The sequence below is a fragment of the Eubalaena glacialis genome, chromosome 14 (assembly GCF_028564815.1).
Source record: "Eubalaena glacialis isolate mEubGla1 chromosome 14, mEubGla1.1.hap2.+ XY, whole genome shotgun sequence".
Lineage (NCBI taxonomy): Eukaryota > Metazoa > Chordata > Mammalia > Artiodactyla > Balaenidae > Eubalaena > Eubalaena glacialis.
In genome coordinates, this window is record NC_083729.1 from 18,727,497 (window position 1) to 18,753,479 (window position 25,983).

Consider the following 25,983-nt stretch of genomic DNA (forward strand, 5'->3'; position numbering starts at 1 on the left):
CAGAACAGTTGTACAGTACAACTCCTTCAGGACTCTCAAATTTTGACCTTTTCTGCAAACACGCACCCTCTTATCCTGGATCTTGAAAATCCAAGGATTACTGTTTTCCAAAGTTCATGTAGAAGATTCATAAGAGAAAAACAAGCATAAATATTGGCAAAAGGAAGGAACCACACAGGAGCACAAAGGCAAGAGAGGCATTTGATTCCAAAAAAAAAAAAAAAATTTTTTTTTTATTACATGCCACCCAAATCAGGCATGGTATGTGGAAGACAGTGACCAACACCTGTTGCTGATAAAACTAGGGAAAGTCAGCAGGGAGAGAAAGGTGATTATATGAAAAAGACTAACGAACTACACAGCTTACTGAGAAACCTCACAAAACTACCTACCCTAATTCAGCCATGCAAGTTACCACATGCCCAGGGAGAGATGAGACAACATGCCTTTTTTAAAAAATGAAATACTGCCTTGCAGTCTAGTATTTGTAGGTTAGGTTTTCTATATGTGTTGAGAACATCTAGCTGCTAGCAAATATCAAAGAGTATGGGCAAAGCAACAGAAGGTTAAGTGATAATAAATAAAAAACTTTACAGAGCCAGAAGTTAAACAATGCAATACTGTAGGTGTTTTAAACTTATGTGCAAGGCTGAACTAGATACATAAGGTTTTTTTTTCTTTTTCTTTCCTTTTCTCATCCAAACCTCTCAAAATTAGCAAACTGAACATGATAATGATACTCTTGTAACCTTTTTATTTCCAAAGACTTTAGGAAAGTATCTTTATAAGTAAACTTTTTAAAATTATATTTGAAAACCTACAGGGGGAAAAAAACAATCAGGAAAAAAGTCTAAGACAAATATAGAAAAATAAAAAGGCTCTGCCTTTCTGGTCCATGAATATATAATTACATGGACTGAGAATTAATCTAACTATATGCAATACCAATACCCAGGGAATATTTTCGAAATTTTCTCTGAAGCCTTTAAAGGAAAAACATCCTTAATTTCCAGAAAAATTTAAAAATACTACTAAAACAAGTTTCCTTTTTTAATTCCTTACCCCATGTTATCTCAGAATATTAAAATAAACTTTCATATTTTCTTTAAATAGCCAAGCTGTCCTAATACTCCTGTTTTTGAAATGAAATTTCAGAAAGAATAGAGTCTGAGAATAGTATATAAAAATTCAGAAAAAAGTTTAAACCTATTGTGATTTTTCTATAATGTAAAATCGGCTCCTCAGCAGTTTGCTGGTAATTTTTGAAGTTATGGAATAAGATACACTCTGTGAAATCAATTAACCAGATATCTCATAGTAGAAAAATAAAGCCTAGTTTTAGTGAAGCGGCAACTGTCTTGGGAACAAGTGATGCCATTTGATAACTAGAAAAATACTCACCTACAGGGTGTCTTGGATTGGTGGATGTGCAAGGTGTAGTAGAAAACAGAAAAACTGTTATAGAGAAAAAAAGACAGTAGGCCAAATTACTGAACCAACCGTTTCAAAATACCTCTGACATGACCAGCACTCTTGCACAAATAAAATGAACGTACACCAGTGTATGTGAATGTTCATTTTGATTCTTTAAACAATATATTTCTGGCCTCTTCTTGTCCCAGACATCATAGTCCCTTATATAACTTTTTTTAAGTTTCTTTATTTAAAAAATATCAAAAACTACTTTCTCTGAATATTAATGATATGAAAGGCAAAAATCAGGCCACTGAAATTAGAAGTATCCATGCAAGGAAGCACTAACAATATAAACTGCACCTATATTTATAAGCATCCTTATCGCAAAAGCTAAATTTCAAATCAGTACGTTAGATGCCAAATTAAAATGTTCAGTGCGTGAAAATTCACTGTATCTTTAAAAAATGAAGAATATACAGCCCATAACAAGTCATTTTCATTAAAAACTGAAAACTGGAATAATTTTAAATACAGAGGTGCATGAAGCAGAAACCTCCAAGCCAGTACAGCTTTCACTTTCCTAAAAGGGGCTATATGAGAAAAACAACTTTTTGTCATCAATAAATTTCCAGAATTTGTCTTGGTCACGTTACAGTACTAAAATTATAAAACACAGGTAAAAGAAAAATCTTGGGGGCTAAATTTGTTCTCAATTTTTATAAAAATTAAAAGCACTATTTAAATAAGTTTAATTCCTTAAACCATGCTATCAAAACTGTTAAAATAAATAATATGTCTCCATTACTGATAACTTTATTATATTTGTCACTTACTCCATTTATGTTCTATTGACCTAAGATTTACTGAGCATCTCTGTGAAAAGAAGGCACTGTCTGGGATCTGAAGATTCAGGATTCAAGAAATAAAAAGCTCAATTTCTTTACAAGCATATAAAATCAGCCTGTTTTAAAACACAACTATACTAGAGTTTCTGAACAATGGATTTAATACAAATCAACATTTCTTGAAAATTAAAAACACCCAAATTCCTTTTCTGACATTTTCATTGCTAAAAACGTCAATAATTTCAGTAAATGTGATACAATTTGGGCCAGGATAATTTAATTTGCTTACAATTCAAAAAAAAAAAAAAATGTGCTATGGTAAAACACAGATGTGTACCCACGTGCACAAACACAACAGTATCCAAAGTACACACAGACTGTTATGGAGAAACCCAGAAATCCTTTTTCACAAACCAAGAGCATCCAAAGTATACACATAGGTAAGTATATTAATTCCTTAATGCCACATAACCAAAACAGATTTCCCCTGAGAATTTCCAGATACAATTTCTTTCTAGGGAACAAAAAATACTAAAGTTTTCACCCCCCAAAATACCTTACTGACCATGTGAAATTACTCATAACACCATATAGTACCCAAACTCCAAAGCTTTGAACAGACCATATTTAAATTTATCAATTCAATCATACCTCTGTATTAATGAAAAAGATTAAATATAACACACTCATCAATCCCTTTTTTCCTAAACCAGCAGTAGAAATAATACAAGAGGGAAAAAAATACATATGAAAATGTCAGTAAGGGGATTCACAGTTGTTGCTATTTTTTTTTTTTAAGAGTATTAATACAGTAAGTCTTTTACTACAGATACTAACATCTCTGACCTTGTTGTAGGGTTCAATAATTACTTGTGAACTTACTGGGACAACCATAAATCTTCCAGGCTACATCAGTTTCCATTCTCCTTCCAGAGCCTTTGGAAGACTATGAAATGCTCAGTAACATACATACACACATGCTCACACACATACACACACAGAGCTACTTTATGAACTCTGGCAATTGTTTCAGTTATAAATGTCGAACTACTGTCCAGTGATCAGCTAAAGTACTATATTTCAAAGTGTGATTTACTGAAAACCTAGAATAGTAACAACTGGGATGCATGTTTGAAGTGCAGATTTCTGGGCTTATCCCAAATTTCATGAATCAGAATCTCTGGGTGTGGAGCCAGGGAATAAGAAATTTTAATAAGCACCCCCAGGAGATTCTCATGCTCATTAAATTTTAAGAAACAATGAGGGACTTTCCTGGTGGTCCAGTGGCTAAGACTCCGCGCTCCCAGTGCAGGGGGCCCGGGTTCAACCCCTGGTCAGGGAACTAGATCCCACATGCCGCAACTTAGAGTTCACATGCCACAACTAAAAGATCCCGCAGGCAGCAACAAAGATCCCGCGTGCCACAACTAAAGACCCGGCGCAGCCAAATAAATAAATAAAGATTAAAAAAAAAAAGAAAGTAAGAAAGAAACAACGAGAAAACCCTACAGCAGTCACTAACTCCTCTACCATTTTTCATGCAACTGATAATATTAATCAATAGCTGGGGCATTCAGAAAAAGAAACAGAAGTTTTGTCATATATCTGCTTGTGTGTGGATGCTTTAAAGAATGGCATAGAATTAAACATGGTCCCCATGGTATAAAGAAATATGAAGTAGGGCCCTTCCCCCCTTTCCATCTTATCACACACATAAATACAGATCTTTAAAGGTGATTTAAGACTTCTTTCCTTTAAAACTACCTTTCGTGTTCATGTTACACTATTAAATAACCCAACTTAATTCATATTACATATCTTAGAGGCAGGGGAAAAGAAAATCACAGAAGAATAACTTGCCACAGACCAAACCCTTATATTCCACATCTATTTAGAGATGATTCTACCTATAGAAGGACTAGCTACAAAGAGAAGTAAAGCAAAAGGGAAGAAAAGAAAGGGAATATAGAACAGAAGGGTAGAGAGAAGGGGTTTTTTATCTTTCCAGCATTTCAGCACCTGACTTATGCGCTCTCTTCCCTAGGACTTTTATACCTACTTATACCCAGGCTTGCCAATCTCTACAAATTAAGAAAAAATTCCTCAGTTTCATCATATAATAGCCTCTTTTTGAAGAATTTTCCAGAAAAGACAGTATTGTTATATTATATTATAATAAATAATTTTAAATATGCACTTAAAATACAAACAATCAGGGATTAACCGTGACAGTTTACATGGTCTCTGGTCAGTGTTCAGAGAAAGTCTGAGCTTCAGCTACCATGACTACAAAATTCTGACTCAGTGCCTGGTTAGATTAGATATCCAGGTGGTGGTCACTCAAGAATAAGCCCTACTTCCAACCCAGAAGCTCATAGGTGAAAGCAGAGAAGATGAGATGTCTTGACATACTAGATGCAATGTAACACAACCAAAACAATAAATGGAGGGTTTTTGTTGCTTCCCACCACCAAGTGACACTTCTCTCCACCCTCCTCACCAACATGACAGAAAAGTAGTAAAAGCCAAGATATGTGAAAGAGACCAAAGAACATGCAGTCAGAATTCAAATTTAGCCCAATGATGCCAAGTAGGATTCAGAGAAAAAAAAATCCCAGGATTCCAAAAAGATCAACATATAGTTTACTACAGTGCTTCATATTTCCTTACCTAACATTAAGCCAGTATTGTGTTTGTGAATATACACACACATTAGCCATAAGGAACAAGTATAGACAGAATGTTCCTCTTTCAAAGTGATTTTATCTTTCAGTTTGTTTGATACTGTCAAGTATACATGTAAAAGGAAACAAAAAATTCTAAACCATAGAGCAGAGTGTAAACTAAAATGACAAAGTTTATCCATTCCCCAAATCCTCCAAATTCCTTCCCCCAAGCCAAAACAACGATTATTAACAGGTTTTTGGGGGTATTCTTGGATAAAATTTCTACTTATATATAAACATTAACATATATTTTTAAGGTTTTTTTTTACACGAAGATCATACTTAGATTGATTTACAACTTGCTTTTTCACTAATATCTCCTTCACCTTTCCATATCAGCCTATGTAAATCTACCTCATTCTTGTTAACGACTTCCTAGTATTCCTTTGTTACTATACTTTATTTTAGCCAGTCCACCATAAAAAGGACATTTAGTTTGTTTCTTTTTGTCTTATTTTGTTTGGTAATTCTACACACAATGCTTTGATGAATAACCTTGTACATTCAGCAGTGAATACTTATAGCTAATGTATCTTTAGGAAATGTTTTTTAATGTAAAATTCCTGGGTCAAAAGATACTTGAAAGTTTAAAAGACAGTTCCAAACTACACTCCAAAATCAATAAATATATTTACATTTCCACTAACCAAGTATGAGCACCCATATCTCCAATATTAGGTTTATCAAGCTTTTCATTTTTACAAGCCTGATAGTTGTTTTAAAATAGCATCTTTCTGCTTTAATATGCTTCTTTTTTTTTTTTTCACTTACAAGTAAGGCAAAGAATCTTCAAATTTTTATTGGTTGCTTTTGCTACTTTTTTCTCCCTATAAATGTCATGCTCCTATTTTGCCAATTCTTTTATTAGGTTGTTATTCTTTCTTCTTCCTGATTTTAATATATCTTTGTATAGTAAGGAAACTTGTCCTTGACATGTGTTGCAAATACAAATTTTTACCAGGTTATGTCTATTAATCTTATTTAAAGAAAGTTTCTTGTCATGTGTAATTTAAAATTTTATAGTCAAATTTGTTCTTATCTTTATGTTTCCTGGCTTCCATTCATTGCTTTGAAATTAAATACCTTCTCATGTCCAAGATAATATACTGACCTTGTGAATTATCCTAACACTTTTATAGTTCCACTGACAATAGAATTTATTTTGGGGCTAAAGAAAAAGGTAGGAAATCCAGTTTTGTTTTTTCTTATTCCCTTCATAGAGCCAGCCAGTTTTCTAAGACTATTTATTAAATAATCCATCTATTCTATGATATCAAATGTCATCATCATCATCATATACTCAACATCATCTGATACTAAATTCTATTTCTTCACAGGCCTAAGCATGATTTCTCACATTTGTTCTATTGTTTTGTCTATCCCTGCACAGGTACAAATACTTTATTACCACAGTTCTATTACATGTGTAAACATCTGGTAGGGATTCCTCATTACACTTTTTTCTCTAGAATTCTCCTTGCTATGCTCATATTTATTTTCTAGAGGAAACAAAGAGCCTTTTTTTAACGTCTCCTCTTAAATTTGGAGGGATTATAATTATAATTGCACTTAATTTATAGAGTAATTTAGAAAAGAACTCATAGCTATCCAATGTTGAGTCTTCCCAGCCATTAGCTGTGAAAGGAGCTGCAGCAGTAGTGATAAACATGATGATAGCTGTCGCTGTTGAGTACTGTATGCCAAGACTATTGGATGAGCTTGTTTTAATAATCACAGTAATCTTATGTGGTATCATTATCTTCATTTCATAGACGAGAAAATTAAGGCTCAAACAGGTTAAACAACTTGTCCAAGGCCACAACCAATACACAAGTAGCTGAGATTTTAATCTGTGCAATATGACTTGAGACTACACTCTGAATTACAGTAATTAAAAACAAGGTGTGTCTTTCACTTATTCAACTGTCCTCAAGTGACTTTTTAGCTTTCTTCTTTTAGGCCATGCAAATTAATTGTTTAAGTTAATTCCTAGGTAAACTTAGTTGCTATTTTAAATGGGACCTCTTCTTCCATTACACAGTTGACCCTTGAACAAGGCAGGGGTTAATCTGTGTATAATGTATAGTCAGGCCCTCTAGATTTGCAGGTTCTCTGCATCCACAGGTTCAACCAACCATGGACCTTGTAGTACTGTATTTACTGCTGAAGAATATCCATGTATAAGTGGACCCGTGCAGTTCAAACCCGCATTGTTCAAGGGTCAACCATATTTCTAACTTGTTATTGTTTGTATAAAAGAAAACTATTGATTTTATAACACTAACTTTGAAATTGTCTGCCTTAAAGAATTCTCTTATTGGCCCTAACAGTTTTTCAGTTAATACTACAATCATATCATAGGCAAATATTTATAACTTCAGTGTGTTCATTCCAATATTTATATTTCTCCACATGTAACTGAATCAATTTTGCATGCCTTAGTGATGGTATATTACTCTTTCAATGTGCTACTAGATTCCATTTGTAATATTTACTTTATGACCACTGTCTAAGTGAGATTAGACTACAATTTTCTTTGTATTTCTTTCAAAGGTTTAGCATCACTCTTTTTTTTGATTTCACATCTTTCCTTCTTTTTCTATGCTTTGGAAAAGTTTAACTGGCATCAAAATAATCTTATCCTTTAAGATTAAAAGAATTCACCTGTGAAACTGTTTGGATTTAGTGCTTTTTGACACTCAATTTCTTCTTCCACAACTATTGTCTATTTAGATCCTCTCTCCTCTGAAGTCAACCGTGTTAATTTATATTTTCCTAGTAAACCACTGGATTTATTTTAAATGGTACCAAGTAATTCTCTTACTTGCATAAAAACTGCAATAATTTTGTCTCACTAAAAAGGAAAAATACGAGCAAACATATAAATCAACATTATTGGAAAACACAGCCAGGATAAATTAAATGTACAAAACTTGGAGAAAATTACTGGTATATAGTTTTTTAGCCAGGCCATGGGTTTCGGAAAAAAACCTTTAAATAGGGCTTTAGAAGTAGTGAAGTACCGCTAGGATGTTCATACCCAAAGAATTGTAAATAAAAGAGAAATAAAACTGACACTATGAACTGTTTAAAAAAATCTATCTCATGCTACAAGGTACAGAATGGTTTTCAATTAGATAGTTTATGTATTAAATATTTATGAACTATAACTGAAAAAACAACAAAACTGTGTGCAGTGCTCTTAAGTGTTACTACTCCAGCCATCTAATCTCTAAAAGTAGGCTAAATATCAAAGTAGAAAGTGACATTCAAACACTTAATGAGTACTTACTATGAGCTGGGCACTGTGTCAGAGACACAGAAATGGTGAAGACATGGTCTCTTGGTTCAAAAAACTTATTCCCTTAGCCCCTAGTTCCAACATGACACACTTATAATAAATTCACAGTTATATATTAAAACGTCAAGAAATATAAACAGCCCCACTAGAATTTTGCTTCACAAGCTAGCAAATATAAAGTAGTTGAAAATCAAATATCAAACACACTTGATTATTGATACAAATATATATAATTTTAAAATTGCTATCACTTTTCTATACTAATTTTAAATCTTGGCATTCTCAAACTGGATATCATTTCCCTTACTATGATAAGGCTGTAAGTACAGACAGAAGTCTAAAGAGGCCCTGAAAAAAGGGTCAGAAAAAGGCAAAAAGAAGCTCCCTTTCTACACTGTTTAATGAAATGAACCTTTAATACAAGAAATAGGATTATTAAAATTTCAGAAAAGAATGAAGTATCATGGGAAAAACAATGAGCTCACTTTAAAAAATCAAAAGGATCCTCTGCCTTAATATTAGAATGTTAATGAATAACCAACAAAAAGTTAATATTCATATTACTGTTCTTCGAAAAAATTTTATCTGTAATCACTACCAAGATATAAACAATAAGAAAGTAGGAAGTACTTTGATACAGTACAAACCTACCTGTGCACATGATTCTTCAGGTGTTTTGGCACTAACTGAATAAAGTGCTGGGAGATCTAGTCTGTGCACAGAGAACTTTTCTAGAGTGTGCAAAAGTGCTGGAGCAAGGTGAGAAGTTTGACCTGAGCCTCGTTCTCCAGACAGCAATAGTCTTGGCCTGTAAGAGGTTGGCTGATGATATGGTGACCTGCAATACACATAAGACATAATAATTATTTCAAAACCATACACTCTGAAGACCAAAATAAAATATTAGGAAAATATTTACATAAAAGAATGTAATGCCAAATTAATAGCACTTTTTTTTACCTCTCTCATTTTTTTAAGTACAGCAAATCATTTTTTCAATAATTACAGTTTTAAAATATTGATCTCTCTGGCCATATTAATACCAAGACATAAAAGTATAAAAATCCATCCTAAAAGAAAGTTCATCCTATCATACCACACATATTAACTTGGAAAATGCTTCAGACACTAAGTACGATTTAGTTATTAATTATCCCAGGTCAAATGTTAAGAATTCCACTTCTCCAACAAAGAGGTACATCTAAAGATTACTCAAAATGTAGGACTTTTTTTTTTTAATGGTTAAAATGGTAAATTTTATACATATTTTATCACAGTTTTTCTTTCTTTCTTTTTTTTTTAACATCTTTATTGGAGTATAATTGCTTTACAATGGTGTGTTAGTTTCTGTTTTATAACAAAGTGAATCAGTTATACATATACATATATTCCCATATCTCTTCCCTCTTGCGTCTCCCTCCCTCCCACCCTCCCTATCCCACCCCTCTAGGTGGTCACAAAGCACCGAGCTGATCTTCCCCTGTGCTATGTGGCTGATTCCCACTAGCTATCTATTTTACATTTTACCACAGTTTTTAAAATAGGAAAAAAAAAAGTAGGACTCTTTCAGTGGCAGCAATTTGTTTCTAGGCCAAAAAAAACTAACTGTTCTTATCCTAATATATGACATCTAAAGCCCTACACCAGAGAAGGCAAATTTAGGATAACATATTAAAACAAACTCAATTAGTATTTTCAAGATTCTACAGCACCATTAAAAAGATAAATGAAAAAAGTTTATCTAATATCACTATAGATAATGCAGGAAATTCTAAGCAATGCAATAAGAATAAAGCAAATTTAAAAATGGAACTAATGGAAAGAAATTGAACAAACACTGTTACTTGTAAAGAATATGATTATACACTAGAAAATCCAAGAGAATCAACTAATGACTGCCATAGTCTACCAGCAAAATAACAAGACTGAAGATGGAAATAGAAAAACCAAAAGATTTTCCTAAACACCATCAATAACCAATATAAAAAAGGAAAGAAGATTCTATTCACAACTGCAAAAATACAAATGATAAACAATATTAAATAATCTTAACGAGAGAGGTATGAAACTAAATAGAATACATCATGAGCCTGAATATAGATGTCAATTCTTCCCATGCATTTATACCTAACTATAGTTAACTATATACATATGGTTGGTTTATAGAATTTTATTTTATAGATTTTAAAAATGTAAATCAAAATCCCAAAAAAGATTTGAGCAGGGGGGAGATTTAAAACTTATTTGCAACATTATCTGAAAAAATAATCAAGTAAGAACATCAAGGGGACTTCCCTGGTGGTCCAGTGGCTAAGACTCTGCACTCCCAATGCAGGAGGGCTGGGTTCCATCCCTGGTCAGGAACTAGATCCCACATGCTGCAACTAAGAGTTTGCACACCACAACTAAAAGATCCCACATGCCGCAACTAAAGATCCTGCATGCCGCAACTAAGACCCGACGCAGCCAAATAAATAAACAAATATTTTTTTAAAAATTAAAGAAAAAGAACATCAAGAAAATTTTGGATAAGTGTGCTAGCTCCAATTTCAGAACATTTAAACCTGTTTTAGTAACTAGCACCTCATACACACTTCTTGTTTAATTTTCTTAACAATTCTATGAAATACGTAAGTTTCCTCTTACTAAATAAAGAACCCAAGGCTAAGAGAGGTTAGGTATAAGATTATACAACTGGGTGTCCATATAACTGCAAAGCCCAGGTTCTAAAACACAAAGTTAAGATGCGCCCTACTTTATACTGATACATATTACAGAACAGAATAATAGAATGAAGAATACACCAAAGAAAAGAAACACAGATCAGTGGAACATAGCAGCCCAGGAAACAAATCATAGTAATTGAAAGAATTTTATATATGATAATAAGCATAAAAATAAATGGAACAGAGATGAATTATGACACAAATATTGTTTTAAAATAGGAAGGGGGCTTCCCTGGTGGCGCAGTGGTTAAGAATCCGCCTGCCAATGCAGGGGACACGGGTTCGATCCCTGGTACGGGAAGATCCCATATGCCGCGGAGCAACTAAGCCCGTGCGCCACAACTACTGAGCCTGCGCTCTAGAGCCCACGAGCCACAACTACTGAAGCCCGCATGCCAGAACTCCTGAAGCCTGCGTGCCTAGAGCCTGTGCTCCACAACAAGAGAAGCCATCACAATGAGAAGCCCTCGCACCGAAACGAAGAGTAGCCCCCGCTTGCCGCAACTAGAGAAAGCCCGCGCACAGCAACGAAGACCCAATGCAGCCCAAAAATAAATTACTTAATTAAATAAATAAATCTATAAAAAAAAATAGGGAGGATTCAGATCCTCATTTCACAAAACAAAATGAATTCTAACACAGAAACAAAGAAAAAACAAAAGATTCATGTATTTTTAATTCATAAAAATCTAAAAACTTTTGTTACTCAAAAATTACAATCTGAACCAAACGGCGAACACTCAAATGAGACAAATAATTAAATTTGCCATTAACAGGATTGGTTCTTAATGCATAAAGAGCTTATATGACAGTATTTTAACAAAAAATACCTTCTTATACAAAGAATGTAGACAATTCAAAAAGAAAATAGAAGTAAATAACTTCTTAAAAAATGTTCATTCATTTAACAATTTTAGAATGCTTCCTACGTTGAATGCCTTGGCCCGTGGTATCCAACAATACCACTGTTACCATAGAGCTCATAACTCAGTGCATTTATTGGAAAAAGGAAGTAAATTACTATAATTCAGTGTGATTAATAAGCAGCACTCTTTAAGTACAGGGTGCTATCAGAGACTCATAAATGGCTTTCCTGAAAAAGTGTTATGAAAGCACAAACCCAGTAGATCGAAGGCAGAAAGGATGAATTTCAAGAAATAAAAACAGGATGTACAAAGGAACAGAGGCTAAAAAAACCTCTTGGCCCTTTGGGGTAGAGGATATAGTTCATTACAGCCAGCTTCTTTTAAGGTTTTAGGGTAATGTAAGGGTAAAGATAGTGGGGTAAGGGAGGGGAAGGGGGAAGGAGAATCAGACTGTGAAGGGCTATGAAGGGTTCTGTAAACCACGTTAAAAGTTGGAATGTACACTGAAGACAATGAGGAAGCATTAAGATGCTTAAGCAGGGGAAGTGACGTAAGCATACACATGTCTTTGGATGACAACTCTAACTCAGCATGTCAGTATAGGAAAGGGTTTTGAAAGAAGGCGAAACAATAGGAAAGATGACCAGTTAGGAGTCTGCTATAATAACCCAGGCATGAGATGTTAATAACAGTATAGATAAGAACAGTGTCAGAGGAGGTAGAAGGAAGAGCTTGGAATTAGACTTACTTAGTAAGAAAAATCCATAGGACTTGGTCATTTACTAGATATAGAAGGGAAGAAAGAGGAAAGAGTTGAGAATGATGTCCAATTCTAGTAGGGACAACTGAATGGATGGTAGCTCATAGGACTCATGGGAAGAGAAGGAAAGACACAAGCCAGCATATACTGAAAGATCTGTGACACAACAAAGGGTGATAGGCAACTGGACAAAGTTTAAAGCTCAAGAGTGATCTAGGCTTGAGAAAGATTTGGTAGTTACTAACAAAGATGAAAAATAATGAAAACAAATGAAAATATTGAGAAACATCATTTATCTGTTAGATTGATAAATATTAGAATACCGTTATTAGCAAATAGATGATGGGAAAATTGGTATTCTCATGAATAGTGAGAATGGAAAAAAGTACAATTTTCTGAAATTAAATTTGGCAAGTATGCCAAATATATGCCAAAATGTATATCCAAGGATATTCTGCAATTCATCCCACTCCCAAAGATTCCCTTACTTCTTAGTGTTCTCTACATTTCTTCCCATAGTACTTATCTTCTAACATTTCATCTATCACACTGATTGTTTTATTGTCTGTCTCCATCTAAAATGTAAGCTGAATAAGGGCAGGGATCCTAGTATATTTGGTTCACTGACATATTCCAATTACCTAGGACAACATCTGGCACATGATGGGTACTTTGACAAAATATCTGTATGAGTGAATGAATATATGAAAGTGCAAACGATTCAAATAAATAAGAAGATATTATTTTCATCTATCTAGTTGGCAAAGATTTTAAAAGACAAACAGTGCTCAGAAATGACAAGGGAATAGAAAAAATAACCCTCTCATACATTAGTGATGAAATGTAAATTGGTACAACCTTTCTGGAAGGCAATTTAACAATCTCTATCAGGTTTTGAAATGTATATACACTTTGACACAGCAATCAGTTTTTAAAATCTATCTTAAGGTCTGAATCAGAAAATGTTATAAAGATGTATACTTAGAAAGATGTCTATCACAGCACTGTTTATAAAAGAGGAAAACTGGAAATTTCAATTTTTATCAATAAGGTTATATAAATTATGAAACATCCAAAAAAAATACTATGCTGCTATTTTAAAAGAATGACATTAAACATATACTGACATGAAATAACATTCCCAACATAGTGGGGGGGAAAGCAAGTTACATTAACAACCTCACGGGAGAATATAATTTATATAAGATAATATATGGGTCTGTCTATATGGATAGAGAAAATATGGAAGTGTGGTCACCAAAATGTTAACACATATTACCTTCAGGTGCTTGGGCTTTAATTTTTACTTTCTTCTTTATGCTCTTCTTTTTTACTTGAATTTTCTACAGAGTATATCATCTTTCTAATCAGAAAAAACAAAGCTATTCTCATTTGGAAAACCTTAAAAAGTTCTGTTTCTAATCCCCTTATGGTAATATACAATAAGAAAGAAAACTTATTTTCCATCATAAGGGTTCTCTACCAGATTGATAGGCCTTAAATAGCTTGACTTCAATTTCATCTTAAATCTAAAGAAAAGGTTGCAACACTGTTTTAGGAAACTATTCCCAGAAAAAGAAACCCACCATCAATGCCGGAGCTAGTGTTACTGACACCAGCATTAAAGTCATGCTTTCTACTTGTCTAGAATCTTTTTTGTATTAATCTGGCACGCTAACACATGTTGCTCGAACAAAAAAGCCAAACCAAACCAAATCAAAACAACAAAATACATGTGTAGTCCTTATTAAAGGCTTATGTTCTAAAGTAAATGCTTCTTGGAAAGTGTGAAAAATCGTATCATCCAACCTACCCTAAAAAACCCTATCTACCTATTAAGCTCAGAAATCAATTTGGAAACCACATAGTACAAGAGAAAGAATATGATCCCAAGAAACAAACAGTGCCAAGTCTGCCCGCTACTAGCAGCATGATCATGGGCAATTTACTTAACTTCTTTGTATCTCAGTTTCCTCATCTATAAAATGATGATACCACAAACGCTAATGACTGTTGAGAGGCCTATATGTATTACTATATACGAAGCCCCAGCTTTATATACCTACCACATGTCTAGTTTGTAATGAGCAACAAATGCTAACTCCTATACCTTCATACTCAAAAGGACAGCAAATGTCACCATTTTATCTGTGAAGCATTCCTGGACTTCCCTGTGGAAGCTTCTTAGTTCTGCTTTCATAACATTTTAGCCATATCACAATGTTTGTCACCCCCAAGAACAAGAACTCTTCCAGAGTAAGAACTATGTTATATCTTATTCATGCTTCGAGCACCTAGTACAATGCCTGGCACAGGGTTAAAAAAAAAAAAAAAAGGCAGAATGAGTGAATAAATAAATAAAGTAATTTATCAAAACATCTTTAAAAAACAGCTCATTCTAGGATATAGCTGTCTCACTATTAAATCAAAGTCAAAGCAATGAACTAGAAAAGCATACGTAAAAGAGGTTAAAATTAAACCAATTCCTTGAGAAAGGCTAAGCCAACCAAAATAAGCCATATCACTGATATACATTAAATCAGTAACAGAATGTTCTCAATGTAAAATTGAAAAATTGATAGTTTCTTAGCTCCTACTATGTATTTCAATTCAAATAACTAAAATTGTCAAAACAAACAGCACACACAGGGCACACAGGCTAGCCAGGTGAAAGTCAGAAAAAAATGATTATTTGGTTTTCCCTTAGCCATCAATAAACAGATCTGTAAAATTACTGAAACAGTTCAAGAAAACTTCCCGGAGGGCATAAAAGAAAGGCTCTGGAGTGAAGAAAGAAGTTTCTAATAGAAGAGCTTGCTGTTAAAGAGTAAATTAAAGTAATTTAGTCTCATTTTAAAAACTAAAAAACAAGGAAGGGTTATCAATGCAAATAATCAAATTAACATTTCACCAAAATCTACATGGGAAAAATTTCGATTAAAGACTTAAATTTGTTCAAAATATCTCTAAAGAAAAATTACTTAAAAGTATACACAATCCAGTGTCTTCTAATAAAAGTCCTATTAGACCTACTTGATTGGAGCATTATGGTTCTTTAACTATCATGATAATTATGTAAATGCAAGTGATGATGCTGTTAGTATTTGAAAACTATTTAGTCTCTTAATTTAAAATTACATTAGCACTAAAATTTTTTACCCATTGAAGTGCACAGCAAAAGCTGCTTTAATATAGACAAAGGTAAATATAAATAGAAAAAACATAAAATCTAAATTAGGAAAGTGTAAACTAATGAGGTTTTGGAGAATCAGAAAGTTATTTGTTTAGTTACTGAGCAATTTCTAATTCAAAACCTCTTTAGTACCCTTAGAGTCCTGAATTATCATATGAAACTTATTACAATCAAAATATTCTAGATCATGGTAAATATTTCATTTCTGTCCACTTTAGTTCAAATAACAAGCAATAAAATTGGGGACATGGGTTTACTTTCTGAAGGCAACCCTTCCTTCTACCCTACTTTAAAAAAAAAAAAAAAATCCCACAATCATTTTAGGAAAAACTATCTTGAGTTGACCAATAAACTAATTTATTACCACACAAAAACATAGACACAGTAAAGTTTTCCAGAATTGTGTCCAAACAACAGAAAAACAAAGTCCTCCAGGTTACAACCAAAAGTAAAAATATACTGTAGTTCTAACTATAAAGTAGTAAAAATCACTCTAAATTGAAAGAAATTTCAATATAAATTGAAATCAGTGATATAAATTGCTTACATTGTAAAATGAAGGTAAGGTTTATGTACAGCAGCAGCTGATGACTGTTTCTTTGGTGATCCTGAGTGACAACTGGTCTCGAAAATTGATAAAGCATTCTCATCTTCACTATCACCTAAAATCAGAGTTTCTATATCTGTTTTTAAAAAAAAAATCACAAAGATTATGAGGCTTAAAAAGTCATTTAATATTAGTGCCCTACCAAAGCTAAGAAAAATTGGTTTAAAAATCAAGTGGCAAAAACTAATAAGTTATCCATCAAATAACACAGATTGTCCAGGGAAATTGACAAACTACAGTATTCTGAATAATTTATAAATGGAACCAATGTAATTCTTTCACCTTTACAGACTACTTAAGTGTTATGAGATGCATTTTGGGAGACTACAAGAACTGTGGAAAAGAAATGGCACTCTCATAAAATACTCACCTACTTACTAAAAATTTCTAAGTTAATTTGACCAAAACCAGTACATTTAATATAAATAAGATGGTTTAATTAATAGAGTAATTGAGGTATGGCCCAGTTCTTACAAAAGCAACAAGGAACAAATTGACCTTTATTTTTTCACATGGCACACACACACATATTTCAAGGAAAATCTAGTCTTAGTTAAGAAGGGACTCGGGAATTCAGTGGGAAAAAAACCAATCTTAAAAAATGTACTCATTCAAGTAACATTGGGTCTTAAGTTATTGTTCGATGGACTAATGGGAACTAAAATTCCTATTGAAAGTGCCATACTTAAAAATTTATCTGGACTACAACCTAAAGTATTAATAGCCGTAATTCATACATACTTAACAAAAGCGTCAATTCATTCAATAAAAAGCAATGCTACATGTGTAGGAGAAATGGGAGGAAATTAAGATTGACAGAAATCATACCCTTCCCCAAAAAAACAAAGAAAAAAAAGAGGCATGCTTTCTAAAATGAGATACTGAATTGTGCTGGCAGACACAGATTTCAATGGCTTTTAAAAGCCAAGTAGTTAATACAACTAATATTGTAAAAGTTAATCAGAAAATAATTGAGTACCATGTGATTGGTAATTTCATATATAAGGAAAGGATACTTGTCTAAGAAAAATATTAAAGACCAAAACAATCCAGAATAATATCTCTAAATAACTAAAAAACACTTATTAATAATCAAAGAAAATTTGGTTTCTTTCCTCCACTGGTATGTGAAGAAAAAAAATGAAACTAAAGCATACTTTATACTTACGGGGAAAAAATGGTAAGAAAACACAGATAATAATGCCATAAAAAAATTCTCAAATGCAAGTAAAGAAGTTACAGTCTCTCAGAAGAGAAGGTAAGATTTTTATGACCTTCTAAAGGTGACATAGTCTTTTAAAAATTAAAAAAATTTGGGAAAAGATACATATCCTCAGTTTTGAAAATCAGAGATAAGAAATGTACAATGCATGGCAGAGTAGCTGGCTCATACATAATATTTGTTCTCCTCCTCATGTGACAAATTTAAGAAATCAAGTAATCGATGTGATATTTCATGAGAATCTACCCTAAAAAAAAGTTTCTGGAAAATATATATATGACCAGCAAAATTCATTGAATATCGATGATTTCTACTATATATAACAGTTTTACCATTAACATAATTCATTGGACAATTTTTTATACAGTGCAGACTACATGTTAAACAAAGAAAATTAGGATAATTTTTTTTAATTACTGTCTCTCCTAAGTTCACGGGCTTTTACTTTGATTAGCACAGGAACCTAGAGTTTTCCTGTATATGAGTAACATTTTTAAAAGTAGCTTTCTGTTTTTATCTCAAATCCAAACTACAATCTTGAGGCCAGAACTCAAGACCTTCTATAATCAGGTTCTAATTTACTGCCCTACTAGTAATTTACACTCCATTAGCGCAGCACACTGCAGAGTGCTGTGCCAATAACAACAGTATGATGAGTTGAATCCAGAGGGACATTAGAGCAACATGGTTAAGAGCATGGGCTCTGGAGTCAGGCTCCCTGGGTTTGAGCAAGACCTAGAACTTACTGAGTGACCCTATATAAGTGAACATCTTCATTTTTGATAGAGTAAGAGTACCTACCCCCAGGATTGTTATGAGGATTAATAAATGACAATTTATGTAAGGGCTTTATAATAATAAAAGAAATGTAAGCCAATACTATCATAGCCAACTTTTCTAAAGATGGTAACACTCCCACATTAAGATAGTCAGAATGCCCTAAGAGTGAACAAACAGAACAAACATCCATTCACTCTTTTTACGGACACTGACTAGGCAACTACTGTGTGCTAGACAACATGCTAGGCCTAGAATATACAGTGGCCAAGGAAATGGATACATTTCCTATATTCGTGGCAAATACAAAAGAGTAACACATAAATAACCTTACAAGAAAACTCAGAATTTATTTACTTATGCCTGTACTTGTTTCATTTTAACAATATGAAAAGGTAATTTATACTACCTTCTTTCTTGTCACTCTGGCTAATTTCAGCATGAGGAAACACTTTTTGCAAGACTGCTAGGATGTTGTTGAAGCTTCTTTCCAGCAGTGGTCTTATGATGGGGGATAGTGCATGTCCCGAAGACATGACAGCACGCTGGGAAGCAGGCACAATATTCTGCATTGCGTGGTAAAAATCTTGGGCGTTGAGCACTATTGAGGAAACATCTAGCTGCAGTTTATGACTGCTAGCATATATCTGGGGGTAACGCCTCCGCAGGGCAATCAGGGCAGCTTCAGTGCACAGGGCCTTGATATCAGCTCCGCAATAGCCTAATGCACAAAAGGAAAAGGATAACAAAGGTAAGTCCATTTTTCCAAGTATCAACTCTATTTTGCAAATATGCACATCTTTATCTAAAATAAAATACTAAATCAATCATGTGCAATTTCACTAGCAAAATGAAAAATGACCATTTAAAGTCACCTAATAAAACTGTTTACTCATTAAGACTAAAAATGTTTTGAATATTTTAATTAACAAACACATGAACTAATGATATTAAAAGAAAACAAGTCATATATTTTGTGCCAAAACCACTGATTATAATGTACATCTTTCTTCAGGAAAGGTTTTAAAAAAAATAGTTTTATATCAATCCTTCATCAACATTTCCAATCATTAGTTTAGTCCTGATGACATTACAGTTTTCTATAAATTTTCCTAATATTACTAATTTCCAAACACATATAATGGAGCAGTACAAAGTAGTATACATAAGCGGAAACTTCAAAATCAGAGCTATTCTGCTACTAACTCTGAGTGCAACCCACAAGCAGGTTAATATCTTATTACCCCCAAAACTATACTTTAAAGTTATGATCATCTCTGATAGTTCCAAAGGTATTACAGGGAATGAGAATCCATTAAATTTCTATATTATCTTCCTTTTTATATATATATTTAGTTTAAAATGATTGATAATCTAGTTCAAAGGGCTACGGAGATATGAGGTATCATCCATTACCCATATTTAACTGATCGTGCAGTTAAACAACAGATCAAGCCACCAGTGCTCTGAAATCATTTTATTCATTTGAGCGACAAATACATAGAAAAACATATGAACTGTTAGGTCTTTACCACAAATGGGAAGAAAACCTCAAACTAGTCATGGTGTTTTTTTATATCGCCAATTAAATCTGCATTTGGCCACCTTTATCAGTTATGCCAGCAGGGGGAACCACTCGAACTAGTTACAGAACATTAGTCCCTAAGCTCTTCAAAGAGTGGTATCAGGTTTATTTATCTTTTTATATCTCACAATGACCTTGTAGAACACTTAAATACTCAAATTAAAATGGTGATTAGATAGGAAAACTACGAGCAGAGAAGAAATAGTACCAGACTAACTGGCAGAAAAAGAACATTAAGGAACAAAACCATATAAATCAAACTGACTCACACATCTATAATAAATTCTATCCCTATATCCCTCAGTAGGGCAAATGATCATGTTAATCAAGTCCTACACATAACAGAAAACTCCTCACCCTGCTCTCCTTTTTCCACAGCACTTACCACCTTATCATTTACCTATTATGTTTACTGTCTGCCTTCCCCAACTAGAATGTGACCTCTGTAAGAATAGGGGTATTTGTTTGTTTTGTTCGCTAAATGTATCTCAACTACCAAGAACAATGCCTGGCCTGGCATTCAGTAGATATCCAAAAAATATTTCTTGAGTGAAAGAATGAATGAAAAAAGAAAAGAGTAACTCCAAGGTTATAGTTTGGAAATGTAAAACTATTAGGTTACCATGTATTACAAAAAAGAGGGGGATGAATCATATCTACTAGGCTTTTCTTTTTCTAAGAAATCTAAATTCTTTTATTATTAAACCAACTTACTGTAACTAAAAATTTCAATGAAAATTATGAAGCACTATATTCATAAACATTTTTTCAGAGGTAGGGGAAAACTTAATATGACCTATGAGAATTTAATTCAGAAAACTATAAGCAAATTAAGCATTAACACTGCCCCATGACAGCAATCAATCTCCCAAATAATTCTTCAGAATAACCAAGTTTACCATGTCTCTCATTTTATTTTCTATTTCTCAATGAATGAACCTGACAAAAAGTATCTTTTCCTATTCCATACATATCTGTTACATTAGTTCAACAAAATAACTGTAGAACACCATCTCAGTTATAAACAGTTAACTAAATAATCCATTTCAGAGGAAGTAAAGAATAAACTACTGTCTTCAAAAAAATATAAACCACATTTCTTTTTCTTCTTTAAAAGTATATACACTTAGTGAACATACTATATGACCCTATTTTTAAGTGCAAAAACCTAAATTAAAAAAGAAAAAACGTTCAAAAACAATGCAGAACAGAAAAAAGCCACTAAAAGGTATTTTATGTAGTAAATGCTGCCCATAACATTTATGTTTGACATAATAATATAAATAGCAATGTATTGTTCATTTTTCGTAATTTATTAAAGATAATTTTAAAGCTTATCAACAATAATAGATTCCATTTAAAGAAGTAAATTTTCTTCACTGAGTTAAATAGATGTTTTGTATATTGACACATTTTATTAACAATATCAAAAAATCACATTTGTTAATATCATCACCAATCTCATCGCTAAAATCTTTTAAGTGCTGGCAACCTGTCAGCTCACAATGACAAATATAAGTCATAGAACGCCCTATGAGAACTGCTGTGTAGCTTATAATCCCTTTTTTGTTTTTAAAAAAATCCTATTTTTGCTTGAAAGTTTGAATTTCATCATTAGTTATAAACTAATCCTTGAAAAAAATAAAGAAGTAAATTTTCTCATGGATTATCATAACCAACAGACTATAAATGATAGGACTTATCTTCTTTACATTTGTTTGTGAATGAGAATTACTAGTTTATATCTGTGGTTGTCAACCTTGACTAGTCATCCGAATAAACAATGAAAATGAGTCAAAAATAGATTCCCAACAAACTTAGTGCATCAGAATCACTAAGTGGTGGTTTAATATCATAAATGTGTATTTTGAGAAAACTTTACAAGTGATTCTGATATACAAAAAAATTGAGAACTACTGAATTAATAATAATACACTTTCCTTACTAGACTCTAAAACAGAATTAAAGGTACATCATAACCATGGCTAAATAGGTTATATTAAGGGTGACCACATGTCCTGGTTTAGGCCATTTGCCTTGTCATAATTAACAGCGTATTTTTTCACTCTCAAAAGGGTCCTGGTTTAGAAAAATAGACGATATGACTATTCTAGAAATACTGAAATACAGCCTTTTGAGAGTTAAAAGTTGATGTTAAATATCAATATCCCTTCCATAAGAATTCCATAACTATACTAGTTCTACCATTACAACTCTAATAGTCTGATGAACACACATAGCTAGATACCAAAGAAAACGCATTCCTGAATACTGCTATTAAGATGGAAATTTGTCTGAAAGAATGAAAATACAAGCTATTCAAAGAGGTTATAAACTAGAGAAAGGTAATAAAATTTTATGAAGTTACTTTTTAAGTAAAATACCAAATAATGAAGGTCCACAAGCTAAGATGCCACATTGACAGATACCCTTTCATTGTTTTGGCCCTCTTAGTGAAAATGAATAGAGAAATATGATTGGATTGAAGTTCTTCATTAACCTTAAGCTCCTACTATTTGTGCACATGTTCTGGATACCAAATTATTTGAAGACTACTAAAAATCACACCTATTATGCATGCAAACCTCCAAATACTTGGGAATTCATTTCAAGGTAAAAGTTACCAAATCCATAACCTCTAACAAGAGGTCAACTATCTTTGCAGTCGTTCATTAAGACTGCATACTCTTTTGTTAGGCATAAATTTCATTCAACTGAACCCATACATGTTAAAACATCTTTGGGATACGTAAGTGCTAAGCTCATAATGAATTAAAAATTTATTGCTATTTCGTTCCTGTTTGAAGACCTGCATTTTCTTTTTTCTTTTTTTTTTTTTTTTAAATGTGAACTGGTTTCTTAAAAGAAATAAATGTCACAATCAAAATCAGAAGTCAGTTAATTATAATGGATTTTTATGTCACTCTCCAGGAAGAAAACAGAGTATATATAAGCAGATTCTAAACCAGCAACGCCACCCCCAAAAAAGGCAAGAGAAGTTTTTCAGTCCTATAAAAAAGTATGTCTTAAAATTTTTTTAACTTAAGAAACTGACTAAAAGCTAAAATAAATAACTTGGTAAAATGAGAAGGAGTGGCCTTTCGAAATGAAAAAGGAAACTGAGAGTCTAATATTTAGGATGAAGAATTAGAGTATATAATATTTCAGATGGTAGATAGGGTAAAAAAGTAATTTTAAAATTACTCTTAGGGAATTTCCAAAATTATTTGAAGACTTCTGCTTATTTCAGTTAAGGATCATTCTGTGACAAATTCACAGACGAATCTACAAATATTTCCCATTCTGATCTGTACTCTAACACAGTAATATCATAAAAGTAACAGGAAATAAAAGGGGTCAAATTTCAAAAAGGGCAAAGACTGGATTTTGTACCAAATACCACCCTCTCCCATAAAGCAGCACAAGGCTTTGCAAAGGTCAAGCCAAATTTACATGAAATGGGTTTGGCGCATGCTCTCTTATACCAGGCAAAGCTTAAACTGGAGTAGTGCTGGAGAGATTTACGTTTTCTCCTCACCAGAAGATGTCGAGGTCTTTGTGGTTCAAAAGCTGAGGTATGCTGCTTCGGAGATGGAGGTCCCTGTGGATGAAGAGGATAATTCGGATGTAGCTAACTGAATGGACTAATGTTCTATTTAAGTTTTAATTATTTGATGGTGGACCACAATGATTTTTTAACTAAGTTGTTCTTTTTGGTTTTGGTAACTTTAAAGTTTTCCCAAGTAGACTGCTGATTGTTAGTGGACTTATTAGGGAGACTTCTTCATAATGCTTAAAAAAATTTCATGGAGAGATTTTTTAATTTATATTTTTGAGAGAATGAGAGGAAAATAGACAAAAGACAGAAAAAGAATGAAGGAAAAATACCTGTGTGTATATTCAGTTGCTTAATACCACATTCATTTTTATTTCAGACCTAATTAGAGCCAAAACCCTGAATTCTAAAACCTCTGAATTCCATCTCCTATGTATGATCATGTATGTACATAAAACACTCTCACCGTATCCTTTTAGGACAGTAGTGTTCGTTCACTCTGTAGGAGATCTTCTACTTTGTGCATAACTTAACATTAACTTGGAGAGTTTTACATTTGGGGAAATACTAGCAGATGTCATTAAGTATTTTCTTTGAAGACTCCTCTCACTCAACTTCTTTCTAAACCACCGGCATGAGGATGAGTCCCTCATGTAATCTGTGAAGTAAAAGACTACAGTCCTGCCCTATACATGGACCTTCACCTCTCATTTAAGCTTATTTTTCTTAGTAAAACTTCTGAAAGGGAACAATTCCTAAAAGGAGACACTGTAGTAATACTGGAAATCCAGCACTCAATGAAAGGCATATGACCACTGAGCTTTGATAATCAAAACACCTAATGGCAGCTAAAATTCTAATTTAGAAGTGTTCAAACTTCAAGTGAAATGTTTAAAATAATATTTACATTTAAAGGCAAAGCCATCTATTGCACAAAAACACAACTATACTCATTCACATTCCAAACATAAGAGGAAAGGGAGGCTGATCAGAACAAACAATGACAATCAAAAGATTCAAACAGTAGCACTCACCAACACATTTTTCAGCCAATTCACCTAAAAAAGCATCTGACAATTTTGGATTCCAGTCCCTGGTATGGATCTGTAAAATGTGTTTTCTTGCCTAAGAAGAAAAGTACAGATAAATAAAATCTTGCCTAAGGAAAAAAGTACAAATAAATAAAATATCATCAACCCCAAAATGTATTAGATGGAACAAATTTATCAACTAACCATATCCCAGAAAAGCAACTGTTTATTTTAAAAGAAACATAAACAGCTTGGCATCCGCATCAACTCTGATTCCCATAATAACCCTGTGAGCTATGTAGCAGAGATCTTTGTTTCACAAACTAAGATAATTAACATCCTGAGAGGTAAAGGAACTTGACTAGCGGCACATTTGACTACGTGACTGATATAGGACTAGAACTCAAAACTAAATTTCACTTTCCTCCACGTCATTTTAACCATTTGAAAACATGTAAACAAAAAAACTTTAATGTGTTATAATAATCATAACTTTTAAACAAATCTTATATTTAGATTTCACAGGCCTTTTGGTTCTAATAATGCATAAAGTGTCATTAAAGTTTTAAGTTGAAGAAGTTTTCAGTTAAGTAAAGAAATATAATAAACATTATCATCTTGTAAGTTAATGTTTTCATATTTAATATATAACAAGGTAATCTCCATAAATATTAATTGAATTCACTGTAAAACAAAGGTCTAAACAATTTTACCTTGATTTTTTTCTTTCAAAATAGCATTCTTTACCTTAAATCTAACTGTATAGCACAATCAAAATTTTAACATCTTGGTTCCAAATTAAATGAAATTTCTTTTTCTCCCACAGTAAAAAAGAAACACTGAAGTATGAGTCCATAATCACCTGAAAAGTCACATCAGAATTTTTTTTTCACATTTGCCTTCTTTCAGGGGAAAAACAATGCTTTCTAAAATTGAGTATACTTGTTTCCTCAACACTGCTACTTGAGTTTCTTGAGACTATGAAAAAGCAAATTATAACCAAGATGACAATATTATTGTCTTGGTGAGGAATTTGGGGTCTAGCACCAAAACAAAAAGAACTTGAAAGTTGTCAAGATAAACCTTGCTCAAAAAGTTGACAAAATCTGGAATCAATAGCTATTGCTTCAATTCCAAGTTCTAAGTTAGGCGTTCAGCTACCAAAAATAAATCAATGACGTAACAAATATTTTCTTTCGACTTGAAATATCTGCCTGGACAGATACTAAAAAAATATAAAATCAAGGCCCAAAAAAAATATCATTCTGAGAGCTTATATAGTCTAGAAGATGACATTAAGAATCTATATAGACTTCATTAGCAGAAGGGGCGCCACTCATTCAAGACCCTTAGAGAATCAGAAACACGGCAA

At 32.9% G+C, this 25,983-nt stretch overlaps 1 protein-coding gene across 1 annotated transcript in view; it reads right to left on the reverse strand.

Annotated features, from left to right (window-relative positions):
• ATAD2B (ATPase family AAA domain containing 2B) overlaps positions 1-25,983 on the reverse strand; it is a 167,568-nt gene that overhangs the window by 63,456 nt on the left and 78,129 nt on the right. The window contains exons 15-18 of the mRNA XM_061168830.1: positions 24,615-24,705; positions 18,849-19,160; positions 16,381-16,516; positions 8,940-9,126 (exon numbers count right to left, since the gene is read on the reverse strand). Of these exons, the coding sequence (XP_061024813.1) occupies positions 8,940-9,126; positions 16,381-16,516; positions 18,849-19,160; positions 24,615-24,705 (726 nt within the window). The remainder of the gene's footprint in view (positions 1-8,939; positions 9,127-16,380; positions 16,517-18,848; positions 19,161-24,614; positions 24,706-25,983) is intronic.